The following is a 16,712-nucleotide window of genomic DNA, read 5'->3' as shown; positions in this document are numbered from 1 at the left end:
AGGAAACAGACCCATGGGCCCACAGGGACCTGACGTTACACAAAGATGTGCTCAGCGTGTGCACGCCCAGCCAGACAGACCCCGGACACGGTCCTCCTCATTTCCATCTCAACTCCAAGTCACTCTCAGGCAGTCCTTGCATCCTGGATCTTTCCCAGCAAGGTGGGCTGCATAAACACCCTGGCCCTGTGAGGACTCCATGACCCTGACACTGAACCTGCCCCTCCTCACACACAGCCCACCCAAGACACCCTGAAGGGCCTAGGATGTAAAGGAGGGCAGGTATAACCACGCTCCGACTCTGTGTCCCCCTTTCTCATTTATAACATCCCACCTTCCCCAGCGGCACTCCAGGGCCCCTCAACCTCAGGTCTCTCACCATGACAGTTTGGCTGTAACCCCCAAGACACTTACCCAGCTTCCCTGCTGTTGCTTGCCCAGTTCCATGGCAAAAAAACAACAAAACCAGGAACAGCCTCAGCACCCAGAAGGCTGGGCCAGTGCCCCCACCCCTACCCCAGTACCCAGATAAGCAGCCTGGTTGAGGTGGGAGGGGCAGGGCAGACAGCCTCCAAGATTTAAAGTGGCAGGTGGGGCAGGTCACAGCTAGTGGTGAGGTCTGAGCTGGAGGGGGGGGAGCTGAAAGAAGGAGTTTGGGGAGGCTGGACCAACACTCTGCCTGTGCCAGGCTCACGGCCCCCTTCCCAGGATGAGCCCCTACAGTGGACCACGCTTTCTCAGCTAGGCAGGGAAGAGAAGATTTAGCAACCAAAGACGGGGATTCATCTCTCCACCACCCAACAGAGGCACACTGCCTGACACCTCACCTCACCCAACGCTGTCCCAGCCTCCTTCGAAAGGGCCTCCAGACAAACCTCCTCAATTGTGACTGTCCTCAAACCAATTTCAGGACCCTTGGGCTCCCCAGCCCCTGCATTCTTCTGCTCACAAGACAGAAAGGGCAGACCTATTCTATACATGTGATCAAGTGTGGACACACCACTCAGAGAGACCCTCAGGTTCCCTGTGCTATCCGGGGAATCCCAGCCCCCATCCAGCTGAGATGCTAACCCTAAGACAGCTGCCCAGAACAGTACCCAACCCCCGAATACACAGCAACACACACAATCACAGTTACACAGGCTGGCACATATCAGGCCAGGGGCTGACATCCTGTTCTCCTCCTCTTCCCTGCCACCCACATTCCCAGATACTCCTGCATGCACCATTTATAGATGCCGAAGTGAAGCAAGAAAGAAGGACCAGGGGCTTTTTTAAAGAACAAGACTTGGAAAGACAGAAGACTTGGGTCCCAATTCCAACTCTGCAACTTACTGTGTGACCTAAGAAAGCCCATTCCGGTCTCTGGGCCTCAACCTTCTCATCAATAAGACTTGCTTTTCAAACCAAGAGGTACAGGCCTCAACCATAAATGTGTGTTTCCCCAGAGCTTCAATGAATTCAGGTAAATAATGTGAAAATGTATACATTAAAACAAAAGCTGTGTTACAGAATAAATGCAAAATTAGCATGAATTTAAAATAAAGCCTTAGAGACTTCAAAGAAAGTTCTTCAGGGCACCAGAACCTTGAGATACTGGTCACTACGGTGTATCTCAGAGGAACTGGAGAAGCCCGGGCCCCACCGGGTCCACCAGCCAGCCTGCCCACACCCTGCAGAGAACCTGCAGTGGGAGTCAGCAGCCTCCAGGCATCTGCTCACCAGCCTCTCCATCTCCTGCTCCCGAAGTCGCTCTTGGCGCTGCCGCCGATGGTACTCCAAGAGGTCGTCCTCATTGTCGCTGATCTCTGTAATGCTATTTTTCCGCTCTCGAGTGATAGGCACCTGTAAGTCCCCACTAGAAAGCTTCCTCTGGGCACGTGGGCTCTGTCGGGGCAAAGCCCCGGTCAAAGAACCCAGACTGTAAGCTGGGCTCAGCCTGCCACTCAGGCTGCCCTTGCGGGGTGCCAGGGACTCCCCGAGTGTAGGTGAGGGGCTTCGTGTCCTACGGCCCCGTCCCCCCAAAGTCAGTGAGAAGTCCTCTGGTGAAGCCCCATGGGCTGCCCAGCGCCGGGGCCGGGGAGTCTCTGCCACTTCCCTGGTGAGTTTGGGATCTGGGGCAGTCCGGGAGGGCATGGGGGAGAGAGCCCGCCTGGACAGAGACGGGCTCAAGGGTGGGAGTTCTCGCATGCTGTCCAGACCTCGCCGGCTGAGGCGGGGACTCTCAGAAGGCTGCAGGAGGCGGGTGGCTGCCCCATCTGAAAATGTTCGGCCCACCAACTGGCATGAGGGGCTGGTCGTCAGCACCCGCTCAGTGCCAGGCAGCTCACGGAAAGGGCTGGGCGGGCGGTCCTGAAGTGTGCCAATCTTGTTTCGGGGAGCAGGGACTGGAGGCTGGAACTTGGGGCTGCCAGGAATGCTGGTGGGCTGGCTGTGGGCACTGGAAGCTTGGTATTCACTCAGGTTGATAGCTACCACAGGCAGCGGCCCCCCCAGCCAGGGGCTCTCAGCGGTTCTGCAGGCCTCTGCCAAGACGGTCGCTGCAGGGCTGTCTGTCAGCAGACCCCGGAGGCCAGGGCTGGGTGGCCGCTCGAGACTCGCCTTCCTACCCAGCCGGGGGCTCTCAGAGGAGCGGGTGCCGCTAGGTCGGGATTGTGGGGGCTGCAGGGCCAGATGGTAGCTGGAGGAACGAGCAGGCACCAGCGGAGGTATCGAAGGTGCTGGCTCCTGCCTGCTGGGCGAGTGGCTGGCACAGCTTCCACTGCTCGCTGGTGAGGAGAGTGGAGAGAAGGCTGGAGAGGTGTTCTCATAGCTGGAGCCCACAGACATGGCGCCAGGGCTGGTTGGGGGAGACAGCAGGTAGCGACCACCGTTAGCCATCGGCGACAGTGGGGAAGTTGCAGCAGGCTTCTTGCCAGCAGCTCCAGGCTCCTCTAGCACCAGTGAATCCATGATTTCCTGCAGGTCCTTCTCTATAGAGCTCACCAGGGAACTGTGGCTGGCATAGGCCGAGGGTCCCTGGGTTGCAGGCTGTGGAGTATGGTTCCCATTCACCAGGCTTTCTGATTCTGCGAAAGGGAAATGCAAAGACGCCTCAGGCCCTGCTCTTTGACTTTGGGGAGGTCCACATGTGCAAAAGCAAAGGCACCCTCCACACACAACTCCTCCTAACAAAACTGGGCTGCAAAGGCTCTAGAGACAAAGCTGAGAGGTCTGGGTTCTGATCCCAGCTCTGCCACCGACCTGCTGAGCAACTTATTCAAGTGACTTGCCCATTTTCCTCTTCTGTAAAGGAAGAGGGTGCGTAGGAACCTTCTTGCTCTAACATTTTATCACTTAGGACAGAATTAGCAACAATGTCAGGCACTCTAGGACTAGTTATTGCCTTTTCACCCCAACACTAGATTCCTCCCTGCCTTGGTTTCTCCAACTTCCTATATCTCTCCATCAGAGAGGGCAGGTGGACATTCTGCAAAAGGGGTAGGGGCATGCTATGGAGTTGTTGAGTTTCAGGAGGGTTAATAGGACATTAGGGGCTACCAACAGCAGCTAAGACCCAGGAAAACACACACAAAGCCTCCAAAGCTGAACGAGGGGTGTATGCTGCACCATTCTGTCTAATCAGAGGTGATGGAGGGGCCTGGCACTGATGGCTAGTTCCTGGAAGCCAGGCTAACCAGCGACTGGGTGCAACTCAATGCCTCCAATTATCCCATTAAGCAATGCCAGCAATAGCCTTTGCTCTACCCCAGCCCTGGTCAACCAACCCGAGTAGCTGAAAACACTGCCCCAAACGGCTGAGGGAATGGCATGACAAGGCTACAATGGGGGCAGGGTAAAGCTAATCAGAGAGTGGACTGGGAGCACAGGCATCTGAACTCCTGGGGGGTCAAGGGTAGAAAAGGTTGGGAGGTGGAGGAAGAGACAGGAAAGCCTTGCCAAGACTGAGTTTGGGTCCAAAATTATGAGGAATGTGCTGGACCACATTCAGAGGGGTTACCATGGACACTGGTGATACCCCAGTGACCAACCACCTTTCCTTAGATTCCCAGACTAGCCATTGAAGCCACTGACGAGACTACCAGGTATACCTGACATTCATGTCCAATTGTCCCAATTCCATGTTGACACATGTCATCCCACAGCCATCTGAATGCCCACTGGCAGCCTCCTGGTCTGCACCCCAAGCCCTAAGCAGCTGGGCTGAGGCTGGCTGTGCTGGCTCCCTGGGATAATCACCCACTCTCCTCTCGGGATCAGTAATTCACACACAAACTGCAGCTGCCCCACTGAGTCATCAGCTGGCATAGCATGGTCTGAGCATGGGGCAGGGCCCAAGGACATGATCACCAGCAGGCGGGACCCACCAGAACTTACAGAGATTTGACCTAATGCTTCTTTCTGCCTCCTCAAACCACATTTGAAAGCAAGGCTCCCTAGTGGTAACACAAAAGGGTCAGGGCCCCAGACACTGAGGTGACATCTTCCAGGGAAGTGGGACATAAGCTGGCAGAGCCTTCCATCTCTCAGGCTCATGATTCCCCAATTCCAGGCCAGCAAAGCGGCACTTCTTGGATCTCTTCCAGTGACCAGAGTGCCTGGCATTCTCCCACCAGTGGCCCAAGGCAGGTGGCAGCAAGCCCAGATCATGGGTGTTGTCCTGCCCTGACACTACAAGCGTGGTTGGACTGGGCAAGGACGAAGACTATCCAGGGGGTACCACCAACCCAACCTCTTGCCCCAACTGGGTACCTACCTGGACCAGAACTGTAGGGGGGCCCAGGGGCCCGGCCCCCTGCCGGAATCATGCTTTTCATCCACTTGGCTTCAGCTGGGTGATTAAAGCGGAGGAAGGTGGACTGACCCAGGCACAACATGCAGCCTTCAGAAAAAGAAAATGCTTGAAGGGGCGGGCGTGGTTCAGGCTACCCTCATCCCACTCCCAGGCTCACCACAGGCTTCAAAGGGCCATCCCCACCTGCACTTGCAGTGTCCACACCCAGCCCGGCCTGGGCTTGGGAAAGGCACAGGGCTCAACGGCACAGGGCAGACTGGAAAGAGTACTGGCTTATGAGTCTCAGGATCTGAGTACCAGTCCTAACTCTTCTCACTAGCTGTGAGACCTTCAGGAGAAGTCACTTCAATCCCCGAGTCTAGTTTTCTCTTTCAAGAAATGAGGACAATACCACAGACCTTGCAGCTAAGACAGTGCATGTGAGAGTGCTCTGTGAATGGAGAAAATTATTCAGAGAACACGGACACCCTTGTCCCCCGGACCCAATGTGTACCCATGCCCCTAGCGTGGAAGCGTGAGTTCCAGAGGCAGCAACTTCTGCCTCTGAGCTAGGAGACAGGGAAATACTGTGGTGCCCCCTCAGGGACTGGAATTTGCTTCCTGACTCCAACAGTAGGAGTGGCCACCACCCTTTCTTTCTGACAATGCACCCTCTGGCCTGACATCCTCCTGCTCCTACGTCTCCCCTGGAATGTAGCCAAGCCTAGGCCAATGGGCCCAGCCTCAGCCAAGCACATTCCCAGGCAATAGACTCAAGCCCAGTCCTGCCCAGGAAATGAGAGTGTACGAAAGGGGGAGGGTATGTGGGAGCCAGAAAGTGTAGCCAAGGGCACCAGGAGTGTGCACAGGGGCAGGTATGCCCATAGTGCCTAAGTATGGCTGGCAGAACTCCTCCTCCTGGCCATACAGGTGCTAGCAATTCCTGCAAAAGACACTATGTTTGGAGAAGCAGACACCTGGTGCTCCCTACCAGCACTCTTCCAATCTTTCACACTCCTGGTCCCTGGCCCCAGACACCTATACCCAACCTGGTGCCACTTGGCACCCCCCAAGCTTCATACCAGCCTGGGCTAAGACTGGCAGGGAACTCTACATTCCTGGATGCTGAGACCGTGCTGGTCATAAGGGCATGGGGCATCCCAGGCCACATGGGTACCTTAGCAGGCCCCCACTAAGAAGCCTATTGCTAGAACCCAGGACATTGCCATGGGGGTGGAGAGGCCTAGAAGACTGAGAAGCCCATAGCAGATAACCATAGTGGACAAAGCCACCCACTTCTTTGGCACACCCACAGGGCCTTCCAGGCAGACGGGCACCAATAATTCTAAAGGTTAATGGGTGGTTAGGAGAGGGGGAGACTTCCTTGCCAAGCCACCAATCAGAAGAGCTGATCCCAGAGTAATCATAACCAGAATAAATAATAGCCAACCATCCATTCACCTAATTACAACCACAGCTGTTTCAGAAAGAGCCATGCCAGGCCCCTCCCCCTCCTTTTAGCCAGTTTGCAGGGTCTACACAGGCCCACTCAATTCTAGATTGATTGGGGAAGGTGGGGATGGGCAGGAATCAGGAGCCCGACCAACCGCACAGTTCAGGCTGGGAAGGAGGCAGGGCGTCTGAGTAGACTCCAGCTCATCAGTGCCAGGCCCACCCAAGCAGGCTGTGGGCACTTAGAGACCCTCAGCCTAGGCTCCTACAGCTGTGAATTCCCAGCCCCCTCCTCTGCCCCTCACCCTCCTCCCTACAGGGGGTGTGGCCATGCTGCCTCTGGACTATAAATAGGTGATGTCAGGCAGAAGAGCTGGGCCTGTATTAATAGAGTGGGCAGGAGGGCAGCAGGCCTGAGAGCAGCCCAGCTCCTGCCCAAATTAACTTTCTATTTGCACTCAGGGGCCCCAGGAAGTGCCCCAACTCTAGTCCTATGCCCCCAGGGGCTTGGCCAGTCTGTTTCTGGGAATAAACCTCCTCTCTGCCCATTCCTGTCCCACACCTCCAAAGGTCAGCCCACTCAGAAAACCCAAGAGCCCCATTCATATCCAGGCAAAGTTGTGTTCTGAGCCCCCCACCACCACTCCCAAAGGGGCTCCAGGCCCAGCAGTGTGCAGATAAGTGGAAGAGCTGCACATCTGGAGAGAAAAATATGGGGCAAAGGAGAGGGTGGATCCTATCTCTGACAGAGGAGGAGGGGAAGCACAATACAAACACACTCTTAGTACAGGCTCTCACACACTCTCAGACACAGGCACACATGCTCACACACTCACAGTGATAGTCACTGTCCTGCTGGTCACATAAATAGAATGGACTGGCCAAAGGAAGGCTGGGTGAAGGGCAGATGGAAGGAAGGGCCTTAGCCCTTTCCATCAGAGACCCCTCTCAGCCATACACAGGCTCCCCTCATCCTAACCAGGACCCCTCAATCCCATCCAGAGGCGGGTCCTCTCCTCCGCCTAGTGTTGGGGAAGATGAAGTCTGCCCTCTTGAGGAGTGGCCTCAAGCCTAGACCTCCCACTCAGAAATGTCACATTTAATCGAGTTTCACAGCCTCAAGCTCCCAAAGAGAGCCAAGGACCCCCTCCCCCTGCTAGTTGCCCCACACACACCCCAAATGCCCCTCCCAGCCCCAACTATTCCACAGCCCGGCTGCCTGAGGGCTGTGGCTGGCGCCAGGCTGAGGACTCACCGCTGAACCAGAACCAATGGATCGCTGGCCCCCACTGGCTCGAACCCTCCAGGTCCCGGCCCGCCCCGGGCCTTGGAGAGGCGGGGGCTGACCTCCCGCGCCACCGGCTCCAGGCTCAAAGCAGCTAGCAGCTAGGCAGAGAGCCGCCACCAAAGCCCGGGGAGGGGCGGACCGGCCACCAGCGTTGGGGGAAGGGAGCCAGGGGGAGGGACAAAGGAGCGGAGGAGGGGAAGAGGAAGTGATGGAGGAGAAGAGAGGGGAGTAGGATGGAGAGGGCGGGTCGGGAGGATGCGGGGAAGGAATGGGTTCGGGATTATGACTACAGGCTCTGGAGTAGAAGTGAGGCAGGGTGGAAGAGCTCAAGGGAGCTGACAGAAGGAAAGGCGGGTGGGGTGTGTGTGTGTGTGTGTGTGAGAGAGAGAGAGAGAGAGAGAGAGAGAGAGAGAGAGAGAGAATACTGAGACCAGAGAGGAAAGAGCCAAGAGGCAGAAAAAGGAGCCGGGGTCTCACTGAGAGCCCTCTGTGGTAGGAAGTCTGGGGGGGGGGGGGGGGCTACGACGAGGCTGGGACAGCTCCGGACTGCTGGCTGGTCACCTTGGGCCAGGCACGTCCTCTGACCTTATCTACAGAATTGGGAGGTTGGCTTCAATAACAGCAGAGCTTGAGCAGTAGAGAACCCTGAGTGGTGGTGGGAGTGGGGGTACCCTGGAGCCGGGGAAGGGGTTTTCAGGGAAGAGGACTGCAGAGTGAGAGTGTACAGGATTCTCCCGAAGGCAGGGGGTAGGGGGCTGAGGGGGGGGGGGGGAGGTGGAACAGTGCCAAACAAACAAAAAAAGCAAAATAGCAGCAGAGGTTAATTAAGCTCTTACATTCCATGGGTCCATATATCTATCAGAGAGTAGAAGAACAGAACTCGCAGGGATCCAATTAGGTCACCAGGTCAGGCTCTGGCCCTCACTCAGCCTGTCACTGTGACGAAGCCCCTCCTAGCTGGGAGCCCAGGTGAAGGCAGTGCTCTGTGCACTTGAGCAGCATGGAGCCAGCTCCTGTCCCCATCCTGAACACTTCTGACACCCCTGCTCCCACACTCTCAGCAGCTCACCTCATTCCACAACCTAGGCTAGACCAAGACACTGCCCCTTCTAGTCCAGCCCCCTGCCCTGGCTGCTCCTGACAGCACCAGTCGTGCCAGCCCCAGAAAGGAGCAGAAAGGAGCTCTTCCACCCGTGAGATGCCCTTTCCATCTGGGAAACACAGTGCCACCTGCCTCAGGACCCCCTGCAGGCAGACTGAGGTTCTGGGCCAGGCAGTACCTACTGCCCAGCCTGGGCCCAGGGTTTCTCTCACTCCAGGGACCTGGTCTCTGGGCAACAGAGCCTTGAGGGACACACTATGTTTCTCAGACACACTTGCTGTGCTCAGCACTCACACAGCCTCATATACTTTCTCTCAGATGCACATCAACAATTGCTGTCACACAGACAGCACATCAGCTATGCACACTCTAGGCCACACAAACATGCCAGTTAAACATGCCTTGTCGGCCCTGGCCGGTTGGCTCAGCGGTAGAGCGTCGGCCTGGCATGCGGGGGACCTGGGTTCGATTCCCGGCCAGGGCACATAGGAGAAGCGCTCATTTGCTTCTCCACTCCCCCCCCCTCCTTCCTCTCTGTCTCTCTCTTCCCCTCCCGCAGCCGTGGCTCCATTGGAGCAAAGATGGCCCGGGCACTGGGAATGGCTCCTTGGCCTCTGCCCCAGGCGCTAGAGTGGCTCTGGTCGTGGCAGAGCGACCCCCCGGAGGGGCAGAGCATCGCCCCCTGGTGGGCAGAGCTTCGCCCCTGGTGGGCATGCCTGGTGGATCCTGGTCGGGCGTATGCGGGAGTCTGTCTGACTGTCTCTCCCCGTTTCCAGCTTCAGAAAAAAAAAAATGCTTTGTCTGTCACACACATTCATTCTCACACACACAGCCCCACAGGCACCAACCCCCCTCTTAGTTACATACTCATTCCGGCACAGAAATCTTTCCATTTGGTCCCTGGAGGGACTCTGAAACTAAGAGCCATGCTCCTCAGAGGAATAACCAAGCAATTTTTCTTCCCTTGCTGACCACCTACCCACACAGCCATACTCTTCACATGCACTCACACACCCACATGTGCACATGCATTTTATTCCCCTTCTGAAGGGAAAAGGAAGGGCCATATAGGGTCAAATGCAAAACAGGGGAAGCCTTTAAAAGAAATTGCCTCAGGAAGAGTGATTCATCAGTCTGGAAACTGTGATGGCCAGCTGGACAGACCCAGACAGACACAGGGTGCCTGCCAGTGAGAAAAAAAACAGGAGGTGAACTCAAGAAGTGGGGAGCTAGGAGCCTTTGCTTTTTTTCTCCTTCCTTTGAGCTTTATTGGTCAAGATTTTTAAATTTTTTAATTTATTAATTTGAGGGAGAGAAGGAGAGAGAGTCAGTCAGGAATATTAATAGGTTCCTATATACGTCCTGATCAGGAATTGAACCAGCAACTTTCGTGCTTCATGATAATGCTCTAACCAACCGAACTATCAGCCAGGGCAAACTCTTTTTATTATTATTATTATTTTAATTTTTTTCCATTGTTGAGAAAGAGAGCAAAAGGAAGGGAGGGTAAGAGAAAGAGAGAGAGAGAGAAGAAGAGAGAGGAAGGGAGAGAGAGAAGCATCAACTCACTGTTTCACTTTAGTTGTTCTGTTTAGTTGTGCACTCAGTGGTTGCTTCTCCTACGTGCCCTGACTGGGGATCAAACCTGCAACCTCAGCATGCCATGCCAGGATGATGCTTTATCCATTGAGCAACCCAGCCAGGGTTAGTCAAGACTTTTATCAGTCTTAGAGGACAGTTGGAGACTTCACTCCCATTTTACAGGAGGAATAACTGAGAAGTGGGTGGGAGGAGAAAAGGCTTAGTGTTCTGGATCCCAGAGGGAGGTAACTAGATAACCCAGGAATCCTGGCTCCCAGCCATGTCCCGGGGAGCCTCCCATGCTGCCCCTCACACAAGCCCCTACCCACTAATGAGGGGCGTTAGTGGGCAAAGCAGACATGGAGACGAGGGCTGGCAGCAAATGCTGGGAGTGGATGAGGACCTGCTGTCTAGACAGCCTGGGCCCTGAGTATGTGGCTTTCTGGGCCCTCCTGTACTTAGTCCCGCCCAGATCTTTCATGTGGCCTGGTCCTGTGGGATAGGTCAGCCCTGACCAAGATTGGGATTCCTCCTCATTTCCTTGGTCCTATTCCGGGCTCCACCTCTTGCTCTATAGAGGAGGCAGCATTGGATGTGCCAATACACATGGGTGTGGGAGTGGAGTGAGGATCCTCCTGGCTCCCTTACTTCAGGCTTCCATGTCCATAGCACTAGTAAAAGACTGGCATCTGATTTCTGCCTACCTGCCCCACCCATATTCTTGCTGGAAGAGCCTGTCACTGCCATCTCTGCCTGTCACGTTGTGTGCCTCTCTAAGTTGCCTATGGCTGGGCATAGTGCCCAGAATGATGCATCTAAGGTCTGGCCCAGCCAGAGCAGGCTCCTTGTTATTTCTAGGGTATGCCTCTATTTTTTTATTTTATTTTATTTAGAGACAGAGAGACAGAGAAAGGTATAGATAGGGACAGACAGGAACAGAGAGAGATGAGAAGCATCAATCATCAGTTTTTCATTGCAACACCTTAGTTGTTCATTGATTGCTTTCTCATATGTGCCTTGACCGTGGGCCTTCAGCAGACCGAGTAACCCCTTGCTCGAGCCAGCGACCTTGGGTCCAAGCTGGTGAGCTTTGCTCAAACCAGATGAGCCCTTGCTCAAGCTGGCCACCTCGGGGTCTCGAACCTGGGTTTTCCGCATCCCAGTCCCATGCTCTATCCACTGCGCCACCACCTAGTCAGGCGGTATCCCTCTATTTTTCAAAGATGAGGGTCCCCTCTTCAAGGCTGGATTGGGGGAACATAACAGGGAAAATGATCCTTTGCACATACGCCCACAGATGGGCACGTGGCCAGTGAGTTCTCATATACACATAGGAATACACACATGGACACTTTGGTACAATCAGTCCTGAGTTCACTCCTTCCCCCTACTTGAACACTCTGATCTACAAACAGTGAAAGACACAAACACAGAGCTACACAAGCCTAGAGTCACAAACATATCCAGAGATACATAAACATACTCCAGTTACACAGACACACAGAGATAGCACATACACCCCCGAGCCACCCAGTTTCCAGGGAAACGCACTCCCAAGAATGTCCGGAGTGGGGCCAGGCAGGGCTGGGCTTGGTGCCTTGCTCCAGAGATGAGACAAGGAAACCCTCAGCTCCTGGAGCCCAGGGGAGGGGGAGAGCTGGGGAGAAGAACACCCATTCCTTTGTGCCTCTGCCTACCCCTCCCCAGACTGCCAAGCTTCTGTGACAGGCGAGCCTAGACAAGAAGGCTATAGGGATGGGAGGGAGAGAAAGGGAAGTGGGTTGGGGTCAGAAGAGAGTGGGAGAGTACATACTTGGCAGGGTGGGCTTTTGGCTAGGAAGAATTGGGGTAAGGAAGGTCACAGGAAATGCCTAAAAATTCCATCTTGGCCCAGGCTGTCCCTCTTCTCGGGAAGCTAAATGATGCACTGGGAAGACCGGCAAGAGAGGCCTACAGAGCATCGGCTCCTCTACCCTGCTCACAACATTGGGGAAGAATTTTTGCCCACAAATGTGAGGGATTTGGGGCTGGAACAGCTAGGGCTGGGCTTTCTCCAGCCTTCTTTGAATCCTGCCCCTGCCTCTCCTTGCTGTTCTGTCTCACTTCCATGCACCCAAATCTTGGGGAAGATACTCTCTTTGAAATTGAAGAAAATGCCTGGCCTGTAGTGGCGCAGTGGATAAAGAGTCGACCTGGAATGCCGAGGTCGCCAGTTCAAAACTCCGAGCTTGCCCAATCAAGGCACATACAAGAAGCAACTACTATGAGCTGATGCTTCCTGCCCCTCCCCCTCCTCTCTCCTCTCTCTAAAATCAATAACTAAAATCTTTTTAAAAAAGGAAACTGAAGAAGGCCATCAACAAAGAGATGGCATCATGGCCAAAGTCCCAATTTATATAGTTCCTCCTCTCATCCAGAGTTGGAGCCTGCTGCTGCTGGTGGGTCTGCCTTGCTGAGGTCAGTTGTTCCCCCAACACTCCCAAGGGCAGGAATAAAGGCGTAGGGCAAGGTTGGGTCTCCTGAGTCAGCTGTAAAGGGAATAGCATTTAAAGAGGCCCCAAGGGGTATGAACAGGAGAGAGATCCCTGGCCCGGCAATTCAGTTGGTGAGAGTGTCACCCTGATACGCCAAGGTTGCAGGTTTGATCCCCAGTCAGGGCACATACAGGAGTCAATTAATGAATGCGTGAATGAGTGGAACAACAAATCTTTCTTCCTTCCTTCCTTCCTTCCTTCCTTCCTTCCTTCCTTCCTTCCTTCCTTCCTTCCTTCCTTCCTTTCTTTCTCTCTCTCTCTCTCTCTCTCTCTCCCTTCCTCTCTCTCTAAAATCAAATAGCCTGACCAGTGGTGGTGCAGTGGATAGTGCTGACCTGAGACACTGAGGTCCCAGGTTCGAAACCCTGAGGTCACTGGCTTGAGTGTGGGCTTATCCAGCTTGAGCACGAGGTTGCCAGCTTGAGCATGCATTGACATGACATGACCCCATGGTCGCTGTCTTGAGCCCGAAGGTCGCTGGCTTGAAACCCAAGGTCGCTGTTTTGAGCAAGGGGTCACTGGCTTGACTTGAGTCCCCACCCCACCCCAGTCAAGGCACGTATGAAAAGCAATCAATGAACAACTAAAGCGACACAACTATGAGTTGATGCTTCTCATTTCTCTCCCTTCCTGTCTCACTCTTGTTCACTCGCTTGAAAAAAACAAAAAATAATTTAAAATAAACGTTTTTTTAATGAGAGAGGGAAACATTGGAGTAAGTGGGATTTCCATTGCAAAGGAGCTTCTAGCTGATAAGAGGTCAAAGTCCCAGAAAATGATTTCAGGACACCAATACTCCTGCTCAGAGGCATGCTGAGCCCAAGCTCTCAACTTCATGTTAATTCCACCTCCACCCCCCAAATCTGCCGTCATCCATCCCCTAATGTGATGATTCACCATATAAATAGATATTCAAGGTAAACACACTTGTCCTATCAAAGTGCCACCTGGGCTAACCCCTTACCTGGTTACCATAGTAACTAGTGGCCCAGTTTTTAAATCTTATACAACAAAATGACCTGTTGCTTTGGGAAACAAGGTGCTAACCATATTCATGACTCAAAAGCTACTGTCAACAGTTTTTAAAGAGGAGTGGCATATCCTCAGATTTTGCTTTACTCCATCCCCATAGGGGGTATTATCCTCTCCTACCCACCCCTACAGCTTTTCAGACCACCAGTCCCTCTTAGCGTCACATAGTACAATGCCATCGTTCCCCTCACTGCAGCTTCAATTGTTCCCCCTACAAACAACCACCGATGACCACTTCCCATGCCCTTTGATAGCGGAATAAAAACCTCTTCTCTCCCTATTATGTAGGAAGAAAGGATTGTGGGTGACTAGAGAATAAAATCAGGATGAAGAAAAGTCATGCCAGAATGGTTCAGGATGCACTGGAACACCCCACCTCCGATATGGTTAGTAAGGCAGTTACCATGGCAACCACCAGAGCAGGCTTGCCCTGCCCCTATCATGCACAATCTTTTCAACAGAGGCCCCCTCTGTTTGGAGGCATCAAACCTTACCCTGAGTGAGCCGGGTAGGCTGCCGGACAGGGAGCCCATCAATAGCACAGGAATTGCCACAAGGGTAGAGGGTGAGGGTGCCCCGGAGGTTCTCAATGTAGCAGTGTTGTGGAGCCAGGCCTGGACCCTGCAGTGTGATGTCCTTGGCCGCAGAGCCAATCACTGTTCTCCCTAAAGACAGGAGGGGAACTGAGTCAGAGGTTTGTCCAGGCTGAGGAGGCAGGAACAAGGCAAGAAGAGCCACAGCGACTCACCCCTATTCCAGGGAGAACCACTGCCTACCACTGGCCACCACTTTGGGGCACCTGAGCCTGCTGGAGACAGTAGGTGATGGAAACTCTTCCCAGGCAGAGAAAACTCTGGACCAAAGATAGAAAAGTCCAGAGGGCACAGCAGGACCCAGACTCCACATAGAGTCCAGAAGGGGGACTCCTTTTCTGCATACCTTCCCTTAGTCCCTCCAACTTTCCCTCCCTAAATCTTTTGTCTCCTTCATACTCCCCCTTCTTCTAAAATTCCCCCTCTCCTTCTCTCCCTCCCTTCTGCCACCTGTGACCCTTGCCACCCCTCACTCCCTCTCTCTTCAGTCCTGCCTCTCCCGTTATTGTTTCTGTGAGCAGACCCTCCCCTGGCAGAGCCCCTAGGTTGGTATTTGGAGAATGTGGGGAATGTAGTATCACCCAGGCAACAAGTGCAACCAGGAGAGAAGCGAGGAAGCACAGAAGCTGCAAAGCACAGGGGCTGTGCCGGGCATATCTTGCTTGAGAGGTCTGCCCCACTTCCATCTCTCCCTTCTCCACTGGTACTCTCTCCCACGCCAGGCATTGCCCTGGAGTGGGGCACCCACTCTTCTTGGTCACACTGGTTGCTAAGAGCAATATGCTCTCTTGTTTCAGTGCTCTCCTCCTTGTTTCTAAACTAATCTTTAATCCTAGTCACAGAGCCAGATTATCAACCAAAGAGAGCAGGCGGTCTGGGGAGGCAGATGAGGGAAGAGAACCGGGGTGGGGTGGCACTGCCGCCCATTTGGGGAAGGTGAACACTGCTAGCAGAAGGGCCCCGACACACTGCCTGAACCTCAGGGCAGGGATGTCTGTAAGGATAGAGGGGTGGCTCGTAGGACGCCCCTCCACTCACCTTCCTCCAGCGGCAGCAGGGTGATGGCCGTGCTGAGCCGACCGCTTCCCAGGCTCACGAGGTGGGGCTTGTCCGTTTGCACTTTCAGCCCTTTGCCTGTCTCAATCAGGTCCAGGGGTCCTTTCTGCAGTTAGGGGGGTGGGAGATGAGCATCATTAGAGACTCTAGGCCAGCACTCTACCACACTAGTCCCAGTCACACCAGCACTCTCGCCAGCACTTGCCCTCTCCAAAGGGCTCTGAGGGTGTCAAAAGGCTTAGCACAAAATCTTGCACAAAGCGCTATTCCACTAAAGTGTAATTAGATCTGAATCTAGGCCACTACCTGGTCCCACTGGACTTACCTCAAGTCTTGGCTTAACCACCCCTTTTGTCTATTAAGACAGAAACAAACAAACAAACAAAAAGACAGAAACAAGGAGAACTGGGAGGCACTAGGTAAGAGGAGCAGGTATTGTTGAGGAGGGCCAGTCAAGACTTGGCCCACTCTGGCCAGGTAGCTCAGTTGGTTAGAGCCACATCCTGATATGCCAAGGGCGTGGGATGGGTCCTCAGTCAGGGCACATGCAAGAATCAACCAATGGGTGCATAAGTGGATGGAATTACAGATTTCTTTCTCTCCCCTCCCTTCCTCTCCCTCTAAAATCAATTAATTAAAAAAGAAAAGAAAAGAAAAAACGTGTTCCATAGATTTGTCTGTGGCGATCCACTTGGCCAATGCTTGTCCCTGTTAAACTAAATCACAAGAGAGGGCAGAGGCATGGATTGAGGAGAGGAATACAGCTCAGGGTCAATCCGTAAACCCTTCCTGAGTTTCAATGGGTATTTTTTGGGTAAGCCAATTAACCTGGTTCAGATAAAGACTTAGTTGTTAATAGACCTGGGACCTGGGAAAGGGCAGAGAGGAACTGCTGCTCTCATTCTTGGGCTGGGACCATGAGTGGAGACAGGAGCCAAACCCATCCTCACCAACCTCTTGCCCCACGGCCCCGGCCCAACTCACCTGCAGTATCGCTTGGGTCTTGCATCCAGGGCCTAGCTGGTTTCTTTTGATAGCGTCCATGGTCCTGGGTGTCCAGAGCTCCTGGGAACACACCAGAGAGCCGGTGAAGTGGGAAGGTCAGGGCAGAAAAGGGAAAGGGGCAGGATCTGCGGCAGGGCTCTCAGGGCAGAGCAGCACCAGCATTTCCAGCAGGCTGTGCTAAAGGAAAAGCGGAGGAGCTCAGGAGCTTCCCAAGGGAGGCGGTGTCACATCTGTAGCCACAGCATGGGTACCACACCATACTGGTCCTTGCCACTGTAACCACAAAAAGCCCTAG

The 16,712-nt window shown here is 53.9% G+C and overlaps 1 protein-coding gene across 13 annotated transcripts in view; it reads right to left on the bottom strand.

The window, feature by feature from the left end:
* The window catches only part of PHLDB1 (pleckstrin homology like domain family B member 1), a 54,619-nt gene that overhangs the window by 29,080 nt on the left and 8,827 nt on the right, over positions 1 to 16,712 (bottom strand). For 12 of the 13 annotated variants that reach the window (XM_066246147.1, XM_066246149.1, XM_066246148.1 and 9 more), the window contains exons 2-6: positions 16,397 to 16,477; positions 15,395 to 15,518; positions 14,258 to 14,428; positions 4,757 to 4,882; positions 1,723 to 3,068 (exon numbers count right to left, since the gene is read on the bottom strand). In XM_066246147.1, the coding sequence (XP_066102244.1) occupies positions 1,723 to 3,068; positions 4,757 to 4,882; positions 14,258 to 14,428; positions 15,395 to 15,518; positions 16,397 to 16,456 (1,827 nt within the window). In that variant the 5' untranslated portion in view covers positions 16,457 to 16,477. Of the gene's footprint in view, positions 1 to 1,722; positions 3,069 to 4,756; positions 4,883 to 7,481; positions 7,663 to 14,257; positions 14,429 to 15,394; positions 15,519 to 16,396; positions 16,478 to 16,712 lie in introns of those variants that run through there. The other variant, XM_066246159.1, reaches the window with a different exon arrangement.

The sequence above is a fragment of the Saccopteryx bilineata genome, chromosome 1 (assembly GCF_036850765.1).
Source record: "Saccopteryx bilineata isolate mSacBil1 chromosome 1, mSacBil1_pri_phased_curated, whole genome shotgun sequence".
Taxonomy (NCBI): Eukaryota; Metazoa; Chordata; class Mammalia; order Chiroptera; family Emballonuridae; genus Saccopteryx; species Saccopteryx bilineata.
Note: the sequence above shows the minus strand (reverse complement) of the source record. Positions and strands in the feature narration are given on the sequence as shown.